The sequence below is a fragment of the Paroedura picta genome, chromosome 4 (genome assembly GCF_049243985.1).
Source record: "Paroedura picta isolate Pp20150507F chromosome 4, Ppicta_v3.0, whole genome shotgun sequence".
NCBI lineage: Eukaryota > Metazoa > Chordata > Lepidosauria > Squamata > Gekkonidae > Paroedura > Paroedura picta.
This window is the reverse complement of record NC_135372.1, coordinates 37212484-37236737: the sequence shown is the minus strand read 5'-3', so window position 1 is coordinate 37236737 and position 24254 is coordinate 37212484. Positions and strand designations below refer to the sequence as shown.

Below are 24254 nucleotides of genomic sequence, written 5' to 3'. Positions count from 1 at the left end.
CGTTGAAAAATTTAAGATGTCCAAGTATAATATCCTTTGTGTCCTAAATTGAGTTACTTTTTGCCTTGCTGATTTCTTGTCATCCATTTTCACTGCAACTATAGGTACAAATGAGGTCAGTTTCATTATGAGCTTATCCACATTCCTTCCTCATCCAATTGTGGCAGCTGGAAACTGTAGGGAAGGAACAGCCTCATTCTGATGACATTTTTATAGCAATGTCAAAAGCAAAGCCAGCATCAAAGGAAATTACGCTATATTTTTATTTTATTTTTTTTAGGGCCAGATAACACTGATGGATATTCCTGTATTTAAAGCTATTCAGCCAGAGGTAAGCGTGTTTTTGTGAAACACTTTGATTTTTGCATAAAATAGCTTCAGGCTTACTTTTGATGTCAACTGACATGTACATTCTGAAAGTTACCTTCATTCAGTGAATTTGAGTGATCATCTTATAGTACCAGTATAGCTGAAAAATGAACTGTTAGGGCATCAACAGCAGCCAGGCTGGGCCAGGTCCATGCATGCAGGGAAGAGTAGGGCCTTCCAGGCCTGGTTCCTTCCCCAACTATGGTGGCTTAGGAGGGACAGAAAATGCCCCGTTTGGTGAAGTGCTGCAGAGCTGAGTGTGGTGTTTTTGTCACTTCTATTATGGTGCAATTCCACCATTGTGAAAGTTGACCCCTGCCTCCACTGCAAAGCACAGTGGAACCTTTCCATCCCAGCTGGGAGTGTGCATGCAGAATGCCTAATAGGTCTCAGTTTCATTCATGCAGTTCTGACACAGAGCCAGAGTTAGTTATCAACATCTTATTCAGGATGGGGGAACCTTGTGAATCCCATATCCACTGCTTTAATTTCTTTAGAAAAGTCCATTTTCAACTTAATCTTTTTTATTTAATTCATAAATAACCAGAGCTCTGTGGATTGGATTCTGGGTTCTCGAAGATGCACACCAGATCATGCATATGCTTGCACACACTTTTTTTCAACCTGCATTTCTTAGGCAGCCAATGTTCTGCTTAGATGTCAGTGCTGGAAGTGTCCTGTAGAGCAGGGGTAGTCAACCTGTGGTCCTTCAGATGTTCATGGACTACAATTCCCATGAGACCCTGCCAGCGTTTGCTGGCAGGGGCTCATGGGAATTGTAGTCCATGAACATCTGGAGGACCACAGGTTGACTGCCCCTGCTGTAGAGAGTTTCTTGGTGAGCTGGTGAGTAGGATTAGAATGCCATGCCTCAGTAACTATTGATTTACATAATTCAGTTTATATAAAACATTTTCTGCCCCACCTTATGTCCTTGGACTCCAGCCGGGAAAGACTGACAGTAATCCAAGAAACAGAAGTAAAATAGCTTAAAATAGATAATTAACCATTTTAAAAGCATTCTGATTTGAGATCATTAAGTAGTATACGTAAGCTAGGCAGAAACTGGGCATTTGGATGTTTTGTTTCTGGCACTGAGAAATCAGAAGAGACACTGTCTTGGCTTAAATACTTTAATGATAGTGCTCATTTTGACTGCAGGCTTTGTTTAGTGTCACGCTCTCTCTCTGTATATATATAATTTGGCTACAACCAATATAACTCCTAAATCCATGTCTGTCAAGAATGTTCTGATGATAACAGAGGAGTGATATACAAATCCCTAGTACTAGAAGGTACTAGAAGGTACCAGATTCCACTAAATATTGCTCTAACATTTCTGTCTGTCCAGAAGCACCAGAATATGAAGTCCTTTGTATTCAACCTTTGCTTAAATACAGTGCAAAAGTACATGGGGGGAAGAATTTTTAAGAGTAAAGTACAGAAATGTAAAAAAGACTGGCATTACTTCCCAAAGTTTCAAAAATCTACACTAATTGAACACTATATGTGTACTTTCCTGCCTGAAGCTTCTTGCATTGCTAAAGCTTTACTAGACTCATTTCTATCCAACAAAAACAGTTTAATTTCTGCTTATTAAATTCTTCTCAAGTTTTATGCTTTGACTTCAGCGATAAAAGAACTGGTCTCATGTTTAGAACTACGTGCAGTGGCATTAAGCATGATGGAGATAAACAGTTATATCAGTCTGAAGCTATTTCTCACTTTCTGTCCAGGAGCTGTCAAGCTGTGGTTGGAATAAAAAGGAGAAATACAGTTCTGCTCCAAATGCAGTTGCCTTTACAAGAAGATTCAACCACGTAAGTTTCCATTCTGTTTATGCATCATAACATGCCATTTGCATGAATTTTAAAGAATAACATCTAGCATTTCTTCAGCGGTGATTTTGATTAAAGCGTTTTTCAAGCACTTGGCTGCTGTGGATTAATTGTGCTAAGTCTATCTTGGTTAAGCTCATTTGTAAATAATGAAGCCCTGGTACCGATGAAGCATATTTTCAATGATAAACTTGAATATATTAGCAGTTCTTCAGCACTTTTTTCCCTTGCAGAAAGGCAATGGACTAGGTTTCAGCCATTGACGGAGATGAATGCTCTGTTTATGAAATCTGGAAATAACCTCTGCAACGGAAGTTTGAAGCTTTAAAAAAAAATCTGTACTAATGTGCAATCTATTGTGGAAATGTAGCATCCAGGCTATATATGTTGCAACTTAGAAATAAGGTTTCTGGAATGGAATGACTGCCATTTATGCTTTTTGGATTGGGGGAACAACATACATGGGGGCAGAAGTGTGATCTACAATCAGTGTGGTGATCTACAATCAATGGAGTAAGCAGATCTCAAACAGCAAAGACATTTCCCATTTTGAAGGCAGCTGTGTGGTTGTGAGGAGGAGGGAATATATTTCTGCTGCCCCCCTGCTCAAATAAAGGCAGAAGGAAGAACACACTTCTCAGCTGGGAAGAAAGGAAGCATTCATCTTCTTGAGACTTTGAGTCTGCAGTTAATTTGGGGGTCCAATCTTGGTTATGTGCAACCTGCCAGGGGACGGTTGGCTTTTTGTTCATTTCTTTCTGATATCCTTCTAAGTTGGTAGTCCTCTTACTGGTTTTAAATGAGTAGTAAAATTCATTTGGTGAATTCTCTATTGTCTTTGGAATAACCTATACTTTTTTGTAAGGTTTTTTGTTTGTTTGCTTGTTTTTTTGCTTCAAGTACATTCGGCTTCAAAGTTAGAGCTGTGTAAAAAAAGTCTTTTTAAAAATTCAGGTATATTTGACCTGAAAAATACTGAATACCAAATACTAGTATGGTATTTGGATTTGAGGGTTTTCCCCCATGTTTCCAAACTTTTCATGCCCATTATTTCTAAGTGGTGGGAGGGGGTATTTTTTAAAGTATAGGCACTAAAACTGCAGATGATTGTTGCCTGCCCTTTAAATGACACCCAAACAATTTCAAGTAGTTTGGACCAAAGGGCTCCTGATCAGGGTGCCCCTTCCATTATTTCCTGGGGGTGGGGGGCGGGAACAAACAGAAAAACACTGCCAAGGTGCTTACCGGGCAAATGCCATGCCTGAAAGCAGCAAATCAGTGGTCAAGTACCTTCCATGGAAGAAACAAGAAACCCAACAGAACCATTGCAGAATCCAGTAATTCTAAGCCAGTGTGCCAAGCCAAATTGAATCAGAATCAAACCATACTGCTTTGCAGTAGAAACAGACGTTTTGTAAGTTTAACAAAACCAATTACAGTGTGCAGAAGTTCATCAGCACCCAGTGCCATTGTGGCAGTGCAAATTCAGCAGGATTTATGTCAAATCAGACAGTCTCTACAGTGGAAACTCAAAAGTGGTTGGACACTTTTGCTAGCCCATCAGGACAAATTGCAATGTGGAGAAGCTCAGCAGAACTCAGTACTACTGTGGCAGTGTAAGCTTAACAGAGCCAATATCCAAGCTCTGCAGTGGAAAGGTGAGGGAGGGGTAGGTTTACAACCCAGCAGAACCAGTTACAATATGCAGAAGCCTAGCAGAACCCAGTGCCATTGTGGCAGTGGAAGCTCAACAGGAGTAATATCAGACTGGAAATTTACAGCAGAAAATATCCAAGCAATACAACTTTAACAAATGGGAAAAAACAAACCAAAAAAACCCTCTTCAAACTGACAAACAGACTTCAAACTGACAGAAGCAGCCTGGCAGGCTTTAGAAGCCCCTGAGACTGTAGACACAGAAACAAAGGTAAAACTGAAAGCAGGGGGAAAGAAAGAACATCAGCCCAAGGAATATGCACACACTGCCTCCCACTCTTTTTGGTTAATTCCAGCTATTTCCAAGATTTTTGGGACCATTTCTGAATATATTTGGGATGCCAAATAAACCTGAAAAATATCAATATGGTATTTTTCAGGCATATCCTTTGCTCAGTTTTACTTTAACTATAACTATTTCAGTGGCTAGTTAGTGTCTATATGCCATAGGATTCAGGAATGTGAATTAGAATTTTTTTCCTAGTGTATAATATAGAACAGTTCATACTCCAAATGTAATTATGACTTTTGCTGTTGAATTTTACTTTGCTATTGTTATTAGCAAATCAGTTACACTGTCATATGAGAAAATGTGGTTAAAATTATGTCAATAATAATTTATTTTGTCATCATCCTATATATTTGGAAGCTAGTCTTTGGCTGGCTGGCTCATAGCATGTCATTTTTTCAAGGAGATCAGTACCTTATACATGGGGTCTCCAAATGGTTGTAGTTAATGCAGATGCCCAGGTTTACTTAGCTTCAGAGAGGAAACTCTGCTTACCAGCCTGGTATCCCCCCCACCATTTCCAGGTTTTCATTTCATAATATCCCATCTGCAAGAAACACATAGCAATCACCTTATAATGAAGTGTTACCTTTTCCTCACAAGTTTCTGGTGATGAATATAAACATTTGGTTGGAAGACTCAGTACAGAGCTTCTTTCATAATGTAAACCACATGTTGGAAGTATCTTGTGAACTATCTTTACTCACCGTTGCTTGTGCACAAAATCAAAATGTAGTTTTATAATCTATAAACTTGGGTTCATGAACAATATTAACAAGCCTGTTGCTTGCACACATATGAGAAAGGTATGCTCACTTGCACCATTGTTTGGATCTTTTGAAACCCCAGAAAGAAGGCACAGATTCAGTAGTTTTTCTGAAACTCAGTAAGTTGGGTTAAAAAGCAAAATAGAGATGAAGTGATTAACCCTCGGCCTGGATGGCTCAGGCTAACCTGATCTCATCAGATCTTGGAAGCTAAGCAGTATCAGTCCCAGTGGGAGACCATCACGGAAGTTCAAGGTCACTACATGGAGGAAGACAATGGCAAAGTCACCTCTGAACTTAAGTTTCCACAAGCTTGTTTACCTGTGACTACCCTAAAATCCACCTGCAACACATCCTTTGACGCACAAAATCCAAGTGCAACATTTCAGAGTTCTCACACAGTACAAGCCTGTAAAAGGGAAATTAATAAAAGAGACTACCCAGGACATACCAAGACTGCAGTCCCAGTCACCCCAAGACTTGGAAGAGAACTAGGAGCCTCATTTATTTATTTATCCAGTAGTTTATTTATGTCTGTGTGTTTATTGTTAAAGTTAGACCTTCTCAAGCCATGCTTGGCAAGCATGGACAAGATGGACTACTAAGACTACTGCAGCTGGTGGTCTATGACTGTTCATGTAAAGACAACTGAGGCTATTGATTTTTTTAGAATTATAGAGTTGGAAGGTACCTCCAGGGTCATTGAGTCCAATCCCCTGCACAATCCAGGAAACTCACAACTCCCTGCCCACCCACAGTACCCCCAATTCCATGCCCCGATGATGCCACCTTCAAATATCTTTGTGTGTTTCCTCCCCAACACACCCCCTTCCCCCCCTGCACTTGGACAAAAGTGATGTGGTTGATATTAAGTATTCTGGGAGTGATGTTTGGGTTCTAGTGTTGTAAAACCAATTATAGAAAAATACAACAATTTATTATTAGAGCTCAAATGTTTAAAAACCATAAAAGAAAACCTATTTGGTACGCGTAAAACATCTGAATACAACAGTAAATCCAGAAAGTATAGACCTAGACCTAAACCGTTTGATCTTAACAAATCTTCATCATAGGTCAATTATTATACATATATATATAATTGATCTCTGATGAAGATCTGTAAGATCAAAACACGCTATATCTAAACTTTTTGGCATTTCTGGTATACTCAGATGTTTTATGTGTGCCAAATAGATATTCTTTTATGATTTTTAAACATTTGAGCTCTAATAATCTATTTTTCTATAATTGGCTTTATCCCTGACCTTTTTGGTTCTCAGCTGTTTTTCAGGTTGGGTTTTTGTGGCCCTTTACTTCTAGTGGATTTCTTGAGCTCCAGAGATCTCAACAACAATATAGAACTAAAAGATTTAGATTCCTTTGCAGTATTATATATAAGCAGATGTAGAGCTGTAAAACCTCACTCTGTAGCGGGCTGGGTAAACAGTTTCTTTAGCAGGATGGCCAGATAGTTTTATTTAGAGTTCTATATGGCCGAGGTATTTATAGAAATGCCATATTGTTCTGTTGGGTTTCAGCTGCTTGGATTCTCCCCGCTTGCTCCCTCACAGTCTTCAGTCTATTTCACAATTCCTTAGACCTGTACAATTCTTTCCTCCTCAAAATATTATTATAACTTAAACACCAGGTTTATCTACAGGAATATATGAATGGGAGAAGAAAGAGTGAAACTATTTGCAAAATATGCAAACTTACATTACATTGCATCTTACTCTCACCTGGATTTATGATGATTATAGCCTCTACTGTTTCAGTGGTAGAAAAGTGTTCAGTTTTGCATCTTTTCCAGTTTATAGGCCAGTTGCTGCTGTGATAAAAGTATTAGGACAATATCTCAGAAGGGTCAGTGCTTTAAAAACAAATAAAATTAGGTTTACAAAAGATCCGTTGATCCTTCCTACCCTAAGTAAAGCCCCTTAAGTCACCTTGCCATGCTGCCTCTTAGCTGCTACTTGAAAGCAGCTTGGGATACAGCATGGGGTAAGGGGGCTGAAGCCAGAATTGGAAATCAGACGACCTTATTTCATTTCATCTTGTGTAAGCTATAAAGGGATCCTGATTTCTACTAGGTACCCCATCCTGCATTACATCTCATGTCCCCAAGGGTTTCCAAGGGAGGCATCAAAAACACCTTCTGCAGACTAGTTACATTTACAGTTGCATGGGATTCAACCCCCATGATCTTGTCATTCACTTATTGTTAACATTCCTTTTCACTAGTTCTTTATAAAATAAAGCAGGAAAAAAAACCCTAGGGCAGCACACCTAGTTAGATATGGGAATCCCAAGTAGGTATGGGAGTCCCAAATTTCTTTCACCCTTGACAAGATGTTGACTATATTGCTAGCTGTGGGACTAGTTTTATGTATTGTCTGCATAGAACTTAAGTCTCTCCTGTCATTATATTGTAAACAAAACATTTACATTCAATTCATGCCACTCTTTTCATTGTGGAAAGGTAGTAAAAACAAAACTTGCAAGTCTGAATGTTCTATTTTGTGTGAACTTTGATTTCCTGTAAAACAGATTTCCATGGTAAATATCAGTTATGACTTCTCTGCATGTATACATATTCAGGAACTTCTTTCTTGTTCTTGTGAAAACTGCATAGGACCTTATCAACTAGATCATAACTATAAACATGACATTACAATAACTTGATTTAATAGTAATGATACAATTTGCATCTTTGGAATGAGGGTTAAAACATACTTCAAAGATTTTTTTATACTATAAAAGTGAAGGTTAATAAATTCCAACATTTCTTAGCTTTTATTATGCTACCACATCTTGTTTCCTTTGTCTTTTTTGTTTTTGTGTATGAATTATGACAGATTCTTTCATTTTTAGGTAAGCTTCTGGGTCGTTAGAGAGATTCTTCATGCACAGACATTAAAAATACGAGCTGAGGTTCTGAGCCACTACATTAAAACTGCTAAGGTACGTAATTCTGTTGAATTTCAGGAAGACATATATGATAAATATTTGGCTATTTTTACCTTATGAGGAGAGGAAGTTTTGCATTTTTCAGTTATATATGCTGTAACAGAATTATGGAGATTTTAAAAAGTTGTTGTTGTTATGTGCGAAGTCGTGTCCGACCAATCGCGACCCCATGGACAATGATCCTCCAGGCCTTCCTGTCCTCTACCATTCCCTTTTAAAAAGTAGCAATTCCTTAATCTGAGAAAAAGTTGTTGAAAGTAGAAAGCAACATAATCTTCCTAGTTAGTGAAGTAAATGGACTGGATTAGGATATTTTTGGTCAGATAATTTTAAAAAGTATTACTTTGGAAACGACAATTACAGAATAAACAGAGTTGCTCTAATAATGAGGTGAGATACAGCAGTGGTCCCCAACCCCTTGGGCCGCGGCCCTGTGCCAGGCCGCGAAGGCCTTGGCGCTGGGCTGCGGCTCCTTCTTCCCTCCCCCCCCCCCCCGAAGCGAGAAGCTCACCAGGCCGCGAGCAAATCGGCAAGCTTCTTGTTTTGGAAGGGGAGGGAAGAGAAGCTTGCCGAGCCGCAAGCTAATCGGCCGCTTTAGCGGCCATTTTGCTGGCGGCCCGTAGGGGCCGGGAGGGGGAGCCGCGGCCGCCGGTATGGCAGCGGCGCAAACGCACATACGCGTTTGCGCTGGGGCTGCCGCGCATGCGCAGGCCCCCGGGCCGCCCTCTCCCCCCACTCCGCTGCAGCGGCCGAAAGCTTGCGGACCGCTGAGATACAGCACAAGCAGTCTGGAGCTACAATGCAGAGTCTGGCCAAATAATATAAATCAGGCTATCAAAATTACCATCATTCAAGTTTATGCTCCAACTACAGACATTGATAAGGAAGCACTTCAGAGTTTTTATACAAGTGTCCAGGAAGAAGTTGATCAGACACCTAAACAAGATGTGCACAGGTAACTAGAACACAAAAATAGGCCACAAAGTAGAATCCAGTATTGTTGGACTATTTGGGCTAGGAACATGAAATGAGGCAGAAGTGCTACTCATAGAGTTCTGTAAAGACAACAGGTTGTTCATTGTAAATCCATGTTTTAGGCAGCTAGTGTGAACAATGTTGGATGGCCGGAATAGAAATCAAATAACATACAGCTGCATTCTCTCTGCTAAAACAAAACTGGGAGCTTGAGGTATAAAAAATTAGAATGAAGCTGAAGACACTCAGCCAAAACATTCATAGTGCCAAAATATAATCGAAACAACTTTTCTGAAGAGTTTTAAGACCAGGTAGAGAACAGATTTGCGTCTTTAAATTCAAGTGAATGTGAACCTGAAGAACCGTGTACTGAAACCAGAGATATATTATCAAGGAAGAATACACAAAGACTATTCCGATAGCCAAAAGAAATGAGAAGCCTTAATGGATGACTGATGAAATCACCGAAAGGTGAGAAGCAAAAGTGAAAGGTGACAGAAATAGAATCAGAAGTCTAAAAGCAGTGTTCGAGCAGCTTGCAAGTAGAGAGAGACAACTATTATAATAACCAGCATAAAGAAATGTGGATAACTGTGTTAGTTATGTAGTGGTAGAAAAGAACAAGAGCAAGTGTCCAGTAGAACCTTAAAGAGTAAGAATATTTGTGGTGGGTTATGAGTTTTTGTGAGTGAGATCTGTTCCACAATATCTAAAAAATCAAAGGTAAATTTAAATCATGGTTAAACCTGCTTAAAGATGAAATCTACAGTATTTGCTGGCGTATAAGACTACTTTTCCCCCCTGAAAAACATGCCTCCAAGTGGGGAGGGTCATCCCATACGCCGGGTGCCCTTCAGTTGGGATAGACATAGCTGCCCATAATGGCCCATAGTACTGTAATGTAATGTAACAAACTCTGTATTTTGAGTGGAAATGTTGGGGGGTTGTCTTATACGCCCAGTCGTCTTATACCCCGGCAAATACGGTATACAGAAGAGATTAAAGGATAAGCAACCTTTGGAAAAGAACCTGCGGTTTTAGAAAGTGAAGTGAAATCCAAGCTTGTATTCAGAAAAGGAAGAGGTACTTGAGATCATATTGCATATTGCGCATTAGTTAGTGGAGCACACAGGAAAATTTCATCAATTACAGCAGAGCTGTTGACAGTGAGAAGCTATAGTTGGTTTTAAAAGAAGTAGATTTGCCGCAGTATCAGATTTTGACATGCAGTTTATACTCTGGAGGCTACTGTTAGGACAGAATATGGAGAAACAGAATGGTCTCCAGTTGGCAGCAGTGTTAGACAAGGATATATTTCATCTCCTGACTGTTCAGTCTGTATTCATAACATATCAGGCAAGCTGGATTGGAAGGTGGAGTGAATATTAGTGGAAGGAACATTAATAATTTGAGATATGCAAATTATACCAAATTACTGGCAGAAAATAGTGAAAGCTTGAAACAACTACTGATAAAGTCAAAGCAGAAAGTCCCAAAGCAGGAGTACAGCTGAGCATCAAGACGACAACAGTAATGACTACTAGGGAATTGCACAAGCTTAAGGCTGACAATGAAGACTTTGTTGAAGATTTTCTCTTCCTTTGCTCCATCAACTCAAAGGGAGACTTGCCACCAAGAAATCAGAAGGAGATTGAGACTGGGAAGGGCTGTCATAAAGGAACTATAAAAGATCCTTAAGTGTAAGGATGTGTCACTGGTGACCATCAAGATAAGTCATGCCATAGTATTCTCCGTTGCTATGCATGAGTATGAAAGTTAGACACTGAAGAAAGCTGCGTGAGTATGAAAGTTGGGTAACTCTGAAGAAAACTGACGTAAAGAAGGAATCCTTTGAAATGCAGTGTTGGAGGAGAGTTTTGAAAATTCTGTGGATTGTGAAAAAGACAAGTGGGTTCTAGATCAAATCAAACCTGTACTCTCCCCAGAAGCCAAAGTGACCAGACTGAGTCTATCGTACTTTGGTTACATTAAAAGAAGATAAGAAACTGGAAAAGGCAATAATGCTAAGAAAAAATTGAAGGTAGCAGGAAAAGAGGAAGAGCCAACAGGAGATTAATTGACTCAGTCAAGGCAGCTATGGCCCTTAGTTTGTAAGACCTGAGCAAGGTTGTTATTAATAGGACATTTTTGAGGTTATTTATTCATATGGTCACCATAAGTTGGAAGCAACTTGATGGCACTTAGTGTGCACAGTTTATTTTCAGAATAAATATGGCTATGATCCAGAGAAAATTGATTAAATTCCACTGGAATTATCAGTTCATCTGTACTACTGATTTAAGTAAATCCCATTGTGATTAAATGGACTTTCTTCCAATTAGATGGCTAGAAGCATTTAAGTTTTAGCAATCATGTTTCTCTTTGGTTCTTCTTGGACATTCTGATTGGCTACCATACAACTCCAAATCCTCAGCCATAATTTAACCTCCAGTGATATATTAGACATCGAGAATTAACATTTGAACAGTTAATAAGAAAAGGCATTGCTGGAAGCCTTACATCTTAACCAAGGTGAAAAGATCAACCCCTCAGCACTTCCTCACCTTTTTGCTCTGATTATCTCCCCCTTTTCAATCAATGTTTGCTAAACTTCATGCATATATAATGGGAAACAGGTTTAGTATTAAAAATGCAGCAGCAGGACTCAGCTAGAGGAGAAAAAAGAAAGGGTGGATGTGTATGCCTGAGTGGTCTGGAATGATAATTAAAACATATCTGGATTATGTTATAGATGGGCTAAAGCAGTGGTCCCCAACCTTTTTATCACCAGGGACCAGTCAACACTTGACAATTTTACTGAGGCCCGGGGGGGGGGGGTAGTCTTTTGCTGAGGGATGTCAGCGCCGCCTGAGCCCCTGCTCCACTTGCTTTCCTGCTGGTGCCCCTGACTTCCTGCCACCCGCTGGGGGGCACTGCCAGCAGCAGCTGCACAGTGCCACGCCGAGGGGGAGCTCCAGCCATGGCAGCTGCTGGAGAGTACCAAAGGTGAGCCAGCAGCAGAGTGGCAGGGCAGCCCCCAAGGCAGCAGCCAGGGAGGAAGACCAGGAGGAGCCATGGACTGGTTTCTACCACAGAGTTTGTCCAAATACTACGTCACCTGGAAGATACTGATATAACGATATCATTTCCTGCGTGATGGTAGCAACATGACCTGGGTTTTTACTCTTTCTTCTAATAAGCCTCCCCACCCCTTGCCAGGATAGACCTGGCAACCCTACCAGGATGTCATAACCAATAGTCATGACTATACTCCGGAAGATAGTTCAACGAGATCTGAACACAATGGAAAAATGGGCAAATGAGAACAAGATGCAATTTAATAAAGATAAGTGTAAAGTTCTGCATCTGGGTCAGAAAAATGAAAAGCATGCCTACTGGATGGGGGATACGCTTCTAGGTAGCACTGTGTGTGAACGAGACCTTGGGGTACTTGTGGATTGTAAACTAAACATGAGCAAGCAGTGTGATGCAGCGGTAAAAAAGGCAAATGCCATTTTGGGCTGTATCAACAGAGGCATCACATCAAAATCACAAGATGTCATAGTCCCATTGTATACGGCACTGGTCAGACCACACCTGGAGTACTGTGTGCAGTTCTGGAGGCCTCACTTCAAGAAGGACATCGATAAAATTGAAAGGGTAGAGAGGAGAGCGACGAAGATGATCTGGGGCCAAGGGACCAAGCCCTATGAAGATAGGTTGAGGGACTTGGGAATGTTCAGCCTGGAGAAAAGGAGGTTGAGAGGGGACATGATAGCCCTTTTTAAGTATTTGAAAGGTTGTCACTTGGAGGAGGGCAGGATGCTGTTTCTGCTGGCTGCAGAGGAAAGGACACGCAGTAATGGGTTTAAACTTCAAGTACAACGATATAGGCTAGATATCATGAAAAAGTTTTTCTCAGTCAGAGTCGTTCAGCAGTGGAATAGGCTGCCTATGGAGGTGGTGAGCGCCCCCTCACTGGAAGTCTTCAAGCAAAGGTTGGATACACACTTTTCTTGGATGCTTTAGGATGCTTAGGGCTAATCCTGCGTTGAGCAGGGTGTTGGACTAGATGGCCTGTATGGCCCCTTCCAACTCTATGATTCTATGATTCTATGACTCTTTTCTGTACATTTACAACTTGTTACTTGAGAAAATTTAAATTTTGTAAATCACTTGCTAGTGTCGAAGGTTAGTCTCTGTGCTGTGACATGCCATGTTTTCTGCAAAGTCTGAATGTTTATATTTTAAATTGTACAACACTGGATATATTGACTTTTAATTCCAACATTCTGTATCCCCAGAAACTATATGAGCTGAATAATCTACATGCCCTTATGTCTGTCGTATCTGGATTGCAGAGTGCCCCCATCTTCAGGTTAACTAAAACATGGGCGGTGAGTAAGCTAAATACAGATCAAAGAGTGATTTTTTTCTGAACTTCCGAGTAATCTAGAAAATGACACTAAAACAAAATCTTCCCTATATCTGGTACTCCGAAGAATGTTGCTTCATTATATGGAATGTAATTCCTAATCATTGCAACCGAGAATTGCCTTGCGGGGACACGAGAGATTCACGTCATATAGAACCTTCATTAAAACACTGAACAACTGCTCATAGTTGCCTTTCTTCCAAGAACGTTTCAACTTCCCAGGCAACTGGTATTCAGTAAATGCAGCCCATGGAAAACTCCCCATTGGAGAGCACTTTGGGGGTTGGTGGATGAGAGAAACATGCAAAAGATTAAAGGTCAAGAAGCAGCATTTAAATCACAGGATGCTGAAGGTTTAATGTTCCTTTCTTTTTGCAATTGGCCGTAGCAGAAGAAAAAGTAGTTGGCTATAAGGATCATCCTGGCACTCTTCTGCCAAAGAAATAAGTCCTTCTTTTGAATGATGTTAGCAGAAGACACTACAAGGTGGCTGGGAATTAAAAAAAAAAAACTAAACATGAGGAAAAGAAGTACAGGAAAGCATCCTCCTAAATTCAAAATAGTGTCCTTCTGCTGCCAGAACTATGAAAAAAAAATAATTTCCTAACAAAAACATTCTTTGCATCACCTATCGCCCTATTCTTTGGAGCATGCTGGAACCTCATCATAGTCAATGAATTTTTTCAACCTGGCTTGGAGTTTAGCAGGAGGCAGTGCCTGGTTTGAACCCTGCCTTTCGAGTAATGTAGCACTTCTGATGTATGTGTGTTTTTTTATTTATACACAGAGACATATATATAAATCCCCTACTTATAAAGTATTGATCATAACCAATCACCTCCATTGACATTTTAAGAGGTTTTTAAAAATCAATGTTATGATTAATTGTCTGTTTTACTATGTTGTGACCTGCACAGAGTCTTTTTGGGAAGAGTGAGATATAAAAATAAAGATTATGAAAATAATTACATACACAAAAAAACCCAAAATCTGGATTTTATTTTTTTTAGCTTATCTCTGGCCAGCAATAGAGGTCTTGTATTTTTAATTCTTTTTAAAATCATCCTCAGATGTTATTATTCAATACACTTGTGGAATGATTAAGAACTATGCAATTTAAAACAGTGTAGAAAAGTATAAGAAGAGATTTATCTCTCCAGTTTAGAGTCATCAGCAATAATTCACTCACAGCCTTACCTTGTTTTATTTTTATTTAAAGGAGGAGGGGTGATTTATAGAGGCTGGTTTTATTTGATTTCATATTAGGGTGGTGTTTCTGCTTATATAAATATACGTAAATCCCTACAGAGTTCCTTGAAATAAATCCTTAGACAACTGTTCAGCTTTATATAGGCCTGAATGCTTGTTTTGAAAGAACAAAGGTTCTACTTTCTCAGGAAACATTTTCTAAATGTTTTTTTCTTCATGCCTTTCTTTCTTGGTCTTCAAACTAAATAAAAATTCTGGTAGGGCATTCAGTGCTGCTTCTGTTGAAGCTCGTTCAAGCGTTCTCTAATTTGGCATTCTATCATAAGCATGATTTGTTTCTCGTTTTGGGTGAGAACTGCAACAGGCTTTTAATAACGTTATGTGTGATACATGAATCCTACTCAGTCTGAGTGCACAAAGCCATGATCTTTTGAAGCCCATATGCATGCAATATTTCTATAGTTTTATAATACTATCATTTTCTGAGAAATTATTTATTTATTTATTTATTTATTTATCTATCTATCTATTTATTTATTTATTTATTTATTTGAATTTGTATACCGCCCATTCTTTACAGCTCTGGGCGGTTTACATGGAACATTATGAAATTTTTATATGGAACATTATAATAATTTAATCTGTAACATACAGTTTCAATACATCATAACAATCAAGTAACAATTTATAACACCACATAAATAACAACACTGGGGAGATCAAATTTGTTCAGTCATGGAAGGGCGTCTGAGGGGGCCCAGCAGATGTTCTCAGTCAGTCAGCCTCAAGCAAATGCCGGGTGGAAGAGCTCCCTTTTGCAGGCCCTGCGGCACTGTGGAAGTTTGGGCAGGGCTCTGATCTCTTCAGTGAGCTCATTCTACCAAATGGGGGCCAGGACCGAAAAGGCTCTGGCCCTTGTTGAGGTCCGCCGTGCTTCTTTGGGGCCAGGGATCCGCAGCCAGTTGGAGGTGGCGGAGGGGAAAGAGTCAGAAAGTGTAATCCCTTCAGGAAACATGGAGACTATTTTGTTCTGCTAGAGTTGAAACTCATGTAACTTGTACCATGGAGGATAAAGGCACATATACAACATTGCTTAAGAAGAGGCTAGTATGGCTAAAGAGCACAGTCACAATAGTCAAAAGGAATACTTTCTTTAAAACAATTAAGCATCTACCAAAGATAAAAATTTTAACAGAGTACAAATTTTGACTAACTTAATACAAAGCAAAACTAAAGAGAGTTTGAGGATGAAATAGATTAAGGCATAGATAGATTAGAGGCCGCAGGGCTTGTAAAACAGAGCTCTTCTGTCAGGTATTTGGTTGAGGCCAGAGCAAGGAAGTTCTATGCCCCTCCCAGAATCAGCCTATCTATCTGCCAACCCCTGGGTTTCCCCCCAGGCATTGTAAGGAGGGGAGGATTTGTTGCCACCTGGTATCTTTTAATAGGTGGTTTCAACTGTTTTATTGTGTTTTATAGGGGACATGAATGTTACCCGCCACTGAGCCACTTGTGTAGGAGTAAGGTAAAGGTAAAGGTAAAGGTATCCCCTGTGCAAGCACCGAGTCATGCCTGACCCTTGGGGTGACGCCCTCTAGCGTTTTCATGGCAGACTCAATACGGGGTGGTTTGCCAGTGCCTTCCCCAGTCATGACCGTTTACCCCCCAGCAAGCTGGGTACTCATTTTACCGACCTCGGAAGGATGGAAGGCTGAGTCAACCTTGAGCCGGCTGCTGGGATTGAACTCCCAGCCTTATGGGCAAAGCTTTCAGACGGCTGCCTTACCACTCTGCGCCACAAGAGGCTCTGTGTAGGAGTGACGGGATACAAATACAAAATAAATAAATACTATTTCTTGAAATGCATTAAAAGCAGGAAACAAGCTTGTAGGGTAAAGGGGTAAAAGCAGCACTGAGGATGACAGATTTGAAATATTAAATGAATTATTTACGTAAGTTGGAGGATGCTACATGCCTGTTTTAGGGAGAGGATGCAGTGAGCAGTCCAGTTGAAAAAGCATAATGTTTTATGTTTAATTGACAATTTTAAATTAATCATTGAGGCTTAGTGCAATCTCCCCCCCCCCCTGAGATTTTAAAAAGTGCAGATGTGAAACAGCTATCTTTAAACAAAAATTAGCAAATTAAAGTATTTAGAATGTAATGTAATGGAATACCAGTTTTTAAAAACAATAATCATTATTTTATAACCCACCCTTCTCTGGATAGCTCAGGGCAGATAAACAATACATACAAATCTACATAAGTACATCATATATAATAAGTTTAGGTTTTTAAAATGTTTTTAAAAAGCTGCTTCTCCTTCCTTTAAAGTTGTTTCTGAGGGTTAGACAGTGTTGAATGTTTTTTTTTCCTTTACATGGATGGATTCTCAGGTAGGGAGGCCAGCATCTATTTGATCTTATTTCGTGGCCTCAACTATAGGCCTGGTGGAACAGCTCTTCTTACAGGCTGTCTGGAACTGTTTAAAGTCCAGGAGGGCCTCTCATCTCATCAGGAAGAGCATTCCACCCAGTCGGGGTCAGAGCCAACAAAATCCTGGCCCTGGTTGAGGTCAGTTTTACTTATTTGTGGAGGACATAAGGCAAAAGGCAATCCTGTAGCTACAGGGCATCCCGAGGGAAGTACAAACCCATCATCCTAACTAGAGAGATGTCAGCTTAACGTGTGAAGGCTTCAGAAAGGTAAAGATATTGGGAATTACTAGGAAAAGGTCTGAAAATAAACCCATCAGTATAGTTGTAGCCATATCTAAGTTGATGATACGACCACACTTGGAATTATTTGATCTTCCCATTTTAACAAGAATGTTATAGCACTGGAAGAGGTATAATAAAAGAAAAATAAATACTTTTCTTATCAGGAAGGTACAAGTATTTTATTTTAAGAATGTATAACTGACAGGAGGTCATAATATGAGATGAATGAAACTGTGAAATGGGGTGGGGAAAGTTGAATGAAAGCTGTCATAACAGCACTTAGGAATAACCAATGAAACTGACTTGACAGAAGGTTCCAAAAACAGAAATACAGTTTCACAGTTTGCATAACTACTGCAAATGTGACCACTACAATTAAATAAGTTTTAATCATCCATGAATTAGTCTAATTCTAATAATGACTATTAAGTGACAGAAAAATGGAACCTCCAAGTTCAGAGGCAGTGTTCCTCTGAATAAGAACCATTTTGCTAATCTTCTCAAAATCTCATTTCCAGATTTTCATGTTTTAATCACCTGTTTTTCCTTGTACACTACCAATAATTGTGGACATACTTGAGGGCAACAAAAGAGTAGCAAACTTGTTCACAGTAACAGTGTTTTGGTTCTTATTTCCCTAAAAGTTACTGAGCCGGAAGGACAAAACTACCTTTGAAAAGTTGGAGTACGTAATGAGTAAAGAAGACAACTATAAGCGGCTTAGAGACTATATTAGCAGCTTGAAGATGACTCCTTGCATTCCTTATTTAGGTAAGACAAACAAATTAATGCTTTTAATTGGCCATCCTCTTCTAAATTCTCAACTGGTTCATGCTTAAGGGGATGAACGTCCATATATTCTCAAGAATTCAGAGACTTTTTTTGGAGAACATTTCATTCTGTTTATACAGCTTTAGAGTTTTTCTCACAGAACCTACTGTGCCTTTTTCAGATTGGACCGATTTTCGTACTGATTTAAATTAGTGCGTTGTGGATGGCAGTTCATGTTAAGAGTTTAGCCATGTGCCCAAATAGGCTGGTTTACCTAAAAAGTTAGCTCCCCACCTGTGGGTACAAATTCTTGTGGGGAAATCATGTCAGCCTGTTGCAGCAAAACAAAAAGGGAGTCTGGTTTGGCATCTGTATCTAAAGAAGTGTGCTTGCACACATAAGCCTATACCGTAAATAAAACGTTGTTGGGTCTTCAAAGATGCCACTGAACTCAAACAGTGTTTTGTGACTAATGATAACGCAATCTGAAATTTCACTTCTTGCATCTGCTGGTGTGGTTTCAAGTTCACAAGAACATTTTCTGTTTATACTTGCGAGTGTACTTGTTCCCAGATGCAAATAACTAGGGTTAAAAGTTCCTTGAGGTCTAGGATGCTTGAACTATAATTTGGCAACTCATCTGAATACATTTGCTATTGATTGATTACTTATCTGAAAATAATTGAAAAGCTATTATAGTAATAATTTTGTTACTGGATTCAAAATCTGTAGAACAGTGACTTAGAACATGACAGCCTTCCCTCACAATGAATTACTTTCCTATCTTTTCTGTTTTCTTCTTAAACACTGAAGAAGTTCATACTAAAGTAATTGGCTGCCCTGTGGAAGAAAAGCTACAAGGGAAAAATTCCAGTGCTGTGACATAGTCTTTACATGCCTTTCTTTTTTGGTAGTGTTAAAAGAATCTTTTTAATATCAAAGATACAACTTTGGATGTCTTACATGCATAATACTTTGAACTATGAATCTGTTTTCCATTCATTGGCTAGGATCCAGGGAGGGGCTCATTTCTGTATAGACAGGGGATTTGCATGGATGTTTCCTTTTTTAATGTGAGGCTGCCTTTCTTGTCTAACGGATTGGTACTGGAGGATGAGGTTTTTGAAGGATTTTGCAGAATTTACCTGGAATAGCTTCATTAACCAGCAAGTAGCTATGATCAACACTAGCCCTATTCCTCCAACGTAGCTTGCATTTTGCAGGGCTCCAAGTATTTCATGGTAGAAAGGAGGAACATTTCTCTTAATTAATGACTTCGACCATTTATGCACTGGGAACTTCACTGCCCCACGTCCCGTGCAGGAACACAGATCAGGGGCGGATGAGGTGCATTGGGCCAAATACTCCCCCATGTGGGAGCAGGAAGAGGTGGGGCAACCTGCCATGACTAAAACTCCATTCTGCAGTCCTGCATGAAACCTCCAGTGCATAAACGGTCTTCTTGTGAGCATGTTTATGGAACTCTGTAGGAGAGACAATGAAAGGCGGGGGGAACCCTGCCCTTTTAGAATCCAGCCATTTGTTTGATGATCTGAGAAATTCCCAGTTGAAAGGTATGTGTGTGGGGGGGGGGGGGGAGGAATGGCAAAATGAGTGTTAGGTTGAATAGGGCATAATTAAGGTCCATTGCTACTTCAGTAAAGCATTTCCTAAGACAGTAAAATGCTGTCCCTTTGTGTGTTTGTGAAGTATTAAAAAATGTGTGCAGTAATTAATAATTATTCAGTTTCTGACAGTTATTTTTGTCAAAATGTTTCATACTGATAGACATTGTAGTATGAGATTATACAATTGCACTTTAGTGTTAGGGTTGCCAATTCTGGGTTAGGAAATACCAGGAGATTTGGGAGGTGAAGTCTGGGGAGCAGAGGGATCTCAGCTAAGCATAATGCCCATCCTTCAGAGCACTAAGTTTCTCCAGGAGAACAGATCTCTGTCTTACTTATTTATTTACTAGCCAAAAAGCCCATTGCATACAAAATTGCAACAGGCGTTAGCGGCCCCCGAGCGCGAAAGCGAGCATGGGGAGGGAGGCAACGTACTTGGGCAGCTGGAGGGGAAGGCGCGGCCACGCAGGCTGTGGCCTCAGAGGTTGGGCAGGCAACGGGATCAGCGGCGCATTGACAGTGGCCAGGAAGCCTCTGGGCCCAAGGCCAGTCGAGCGGCTCACTGGTGGGGAGGCACATGTCCAGGCATACAGCAGCAGCCAGGCCGCCCCATGGGAGCCGGGCTCACCATTGAGGAAGGGCATGAGCCGCAGACCTGTCCTCGCTGTCCAGAGACCCCTTAGCCGGCCGCATCCAGATTGGCCCGTTGGAGCAGCGGAAGTCCAGGCTGGACTGCGGGTTCCAGTCCCAGACAGTGCTGCCCAGATGGCCCTTTCCTAAATATTAGAGAACCCGTGGTAAGGATTTATTTTATTTATATCCCGCCCTCCCTGGTGGCTCAGGGCGGTCTACATAAAACGTAGAAAACAATACAAGAAACAATCCAGAACATATAGATAACTATAACATTAATACCATTAACTGATAATTATAACAATGGTAACAGTGCAACTGGTCCAGGAGCAGAACACATTGATGGATTTCTGGGAGACAGGGAGTAGGTGTCCTGCAGATGTTGTGTTGGTTACACCTAGTCTCAACCAAATGCTTGGCGGAAGAGCTCCTTTTTGCAGGCCCTGCAGAACTGTTTTTGCTCCGTCAGAGCCCTGATCTCCTCATTCCACCAGGTGGGGGCCAGGACAGAGAATGCTCCGGACCTGGTCGAGGCTAGGTCGGCTTCTCTAGGGCCAGGGATCATTAGCCGGTTGGTGGTGGACCAGTTACAGTAATTGTTGAATCCTTGTTGAAACTGTTCATGTTGTGTGATGTAATAACTGTTGTTTATACCTTTGATGTTTAATGTATCTCATAACATTCCATGTAAACCGCTCAGAGCCATATGGGATGGTGTTATAAAAATAGAAGAAATGAAATCTGTACACCGCCCGTGGCACCGCGGGTGGCGCCACGGACTAAATAAAGCGCTAAGCTGTGGTGGGGAGGAGTTCAGGCGGGCTGTGTCCGGGATAAAAACTCGGAGGAGCGAATCAGGAGCTGTGAAGCGGCTCCTGATTCGCTCCTCCAAGTGTCAATCCGCGCAAAGCGCGCCTCCCCATTTCCTCCTTGGCCTCCATTGCCTCCACTTCGATGCGGGGAGAGGAGCAGGGCCGCCGCGTCGAAGATGCGGCGGCCCTGCTCCTTTCCACCCACAGACCGGCCCAACTCTGACTTCTCCCGGCCGCTGGAGCGGCCGCGCCGCGTCGCAGACGCGGGAAGGCTGCTCCAGCGGCCGGGAGAAGCCTGCTAACTCCCTACCTTCGGCCGACCCTCGCTGCGCACTTCGCCACCCCCACCGCCACAGACTTCCTTCGGCTGGCGGCCTCATGCAGCGAGAGACGCGAAGCGCCTCCCGCTACGTCAGTCTGCCGCCAAGGGAGCCCCTGGCAGTCGTGCGGAGCGCGGCTGCCGGGGGCTCCCTCTCCGGCGGCCTGATGCGTCGAGAGGCGCAAAGCACCTCTCGCCGCGTCAGGCCGCCGCCCGACGACAAAATGGCCCCACGCTGCTGGCTCAAAAAGAAAAACCGCTGCACGATCCACTCCTCTCCTTCAAGCTGCCGCCGCCGACCAACACTTCCGAGGAGCCTTCACACGGTGAGTTTGCCCCCACTACGCTGCCCCAGCAGCCCGATCCATCCCCGTCTTCTGCATGCCTCCCCGCCCAACACAGACAACCCCGCAGGAGCCTTTGCGGGTTGGGGGGGGGGGGTCCCGATATGCCTGCTAGTGCCCATTTCATTTTAAGGTGAAATGGGCTTTAAATCTAGTAAATAAATAAATAATATAATGGGGAGATCTGTATCTCGCTGGCTGCTTGAGATTCTTTACTCCTACTCACTGCTAAATATAAGGTTTAACAATAGGAAAGGATCCCAACTAAAATATACAATTCAGATTCATATTGGCCTTTTCAGTAACCTCTAACCATTCAGCTTTCAAAACTTTAGACCAGGCTTTCTCAACCCGGGGCCCCTCCCCTTCCCATCTAGCCCCGGAAGGGTTTCCTGAATGGGTGGGAGTTAATTAATTTTAATATATTTTAAAAATTTGTTAAACATTTATTGGGTGGCATGACCATGATAAATGTTTAATAAATATATTGTCATGTCGATATGCCCCCCCCCCTCCAAAATGGCCAATGATGGGCCTGGATGGGGTGGAAAGGGGAGGATCCCCGGGTGAGCATGTACACAGCTATGGTTCCCAACCATATTCTGTACCATCTGTACTGGGGGGTTTTGAAGCCTGAAGAATATTTCAGGGGTTTCTCAATAGTAAGAAAGTTGAGAAAGGCTGCTTAAGATCAACAGGCTGTGATCCCCAGACTACTCTCTAGCCTAGTATTTTGCTGTCTGTGACAGAGCTGTGGAGGTAGAAGGCAGCCCTGGCAAACATTTCCTTCATATGGAGGAAGTAAATGAGTAGGAGCCATTTTTCAGTTGCAGGTTGACAGCCCAAAGAACCAAACGCAATAGGGTCTAATTATTTGCCTTGCAGACAATTTGCCTTCTATGAGATCTTGTAGTCCTAGTCTCATTGTTGGGAGAAAGCAAATTACTGCTGTGGTCCATTGACCAATTAGTGTTGAAGACTGACAGCTTTGTTAAGTAAATATCACACTTCTAGGGATATGATTTTCTTTGCATATTTTTGGTTTTGATTAAAGATAGCAAATATTTTGATATGGTTAATCCTTTAGAGATTATTAGGAACAGTGGCTTCAAATTGCAGGAAAAGAAGTTCCACTTAAATATTAGGAAGCATTTTCTGACAGTATGGACTGTTCAAAGAATATGCAGCCTCAGAGGGTGGTGGAGTCTCCTTCATTGGAAGTTTTTAGGAGGAGATTGGATGAGCGCCTATTAGGAGTGTATGATTTTAAAGCCTATGAGAAAGTGGAGGGCTGGACAGTGTGACCCTTCATGGTCTCTTCTAGCTCTTTATGCTTTTGTGATTCTGTGTAATCTATGATAATGTGTAATTCTGTGTAATCTATGATAACCTAGAACATTGAAAAATTAACAGGATTGTATATGATCTTGAAAATTGCTATAGCAATACTTACATGTCTTAAATAAAGTTGTCAGTTTGAGATCTGATATTTATTCTGCAGTACAATATGGCAAAATTTCATAGACCATGCTGTAGTAAGAGCGAGGCTGTCTTGTTCCAATGTGTAGATATGATTAAATCAAAAATCATTTCCTCATTCACTGTTATCTTTTATATGTCCAGAGTACTACCCTTAAATCTGCAGCTTATAACTAGTACTATAAAAAGTGAGCGCGCATGAAACTTCTTCATGAGTCCAGCCCAACCATCTGCCATCTGTGTGGCCTCGATCTGCAGACTTAGCTATCTACAGATAATAGTATATAAATAATAGTATATAGATTAATCTCACTATGTTTTACAAATTCAGTTTATACTGTACTGCAAATAGGGTGCAACTGAAAGAGCCTTATCGATTTTCCTTAATCAGTCTCTTCTCTTGTACTATATCAAAGGATTTAGTTGTAGCATGTTTTGTTGTCCTTGTCTAATCTTATTTTTTGCATCTCCACCCTTATAGTGCTGTCAATAAAACTGCTTGATAATCTATATACCTAATTCTCTATATGGCCCCATCTGTAGGTACTTAAATGCAGAGATTAAAGACATAAACAGACAAGGCATCTTTCAACAAACCTGAGAAAAGCTCCAGGTTTGTAGAAAAATCTGAACTCTAAACACACACACACACACACACACACACACACACACACACACGTTAACCCACCCCCCCCTCAAGTAATATAAAGCAGTGCCTATAACTTTAAGAAAAAAATGTCTAGCCAATGATAGCTTTTCTTCTTGATCTTCACTATTTGCTGTAAATCCCCAGTTATCCATATTCCCAGAAATGTTGTAGTATTTTCCTCTCATCAAGTTGATATATGTTTTTTATCCACAGGGGATACTTTGAGGGCTTATTCAAATTATTCTGGTTTAACCTTACAACCTGATAGGTCTGCCCAAGCTTTTAGAAGCTGGTGTTGTGGACGAATTAAGGTTGTCACCTGCCTATAGCAAGG

At 41.0% G+C, this 24254-nt stretch overlaps 1 protein-coding gene across 2 annotated transcripts in view; it reads left to right on the top strand.

Moving 5' to 3' along the window:
* RALGPS2 (Ral GEF with PH domain and SH3 binding motif 2) overlaps positions 1–24254 on the top strand; it is a 133146-nt gene that overhangs the window by 49384 nt on the left and 59508 nt on the right. For both annotated transcript variants that reach the window (XM_077332475.1, XM_077332476.1), the window contains exons 4-8: positions 281–331; positions 2106–2189; positions 7851–7940; positions 13226–13318; positions 17930–18056. In XM_077332475.1, coding sequence (XP_077188590.1) covers positions 281–331; positions 2106–2189; positions 7851–7940; positions 13226–13318; positions 17930–18056 — 445 coding nt within the window. The remainder of the gene's footprint in view (positions 1–280; positions 332–2105; positions 2190–7850; positions 7941–13225; positions 13319–17929; positions 18057–24254) is intronic.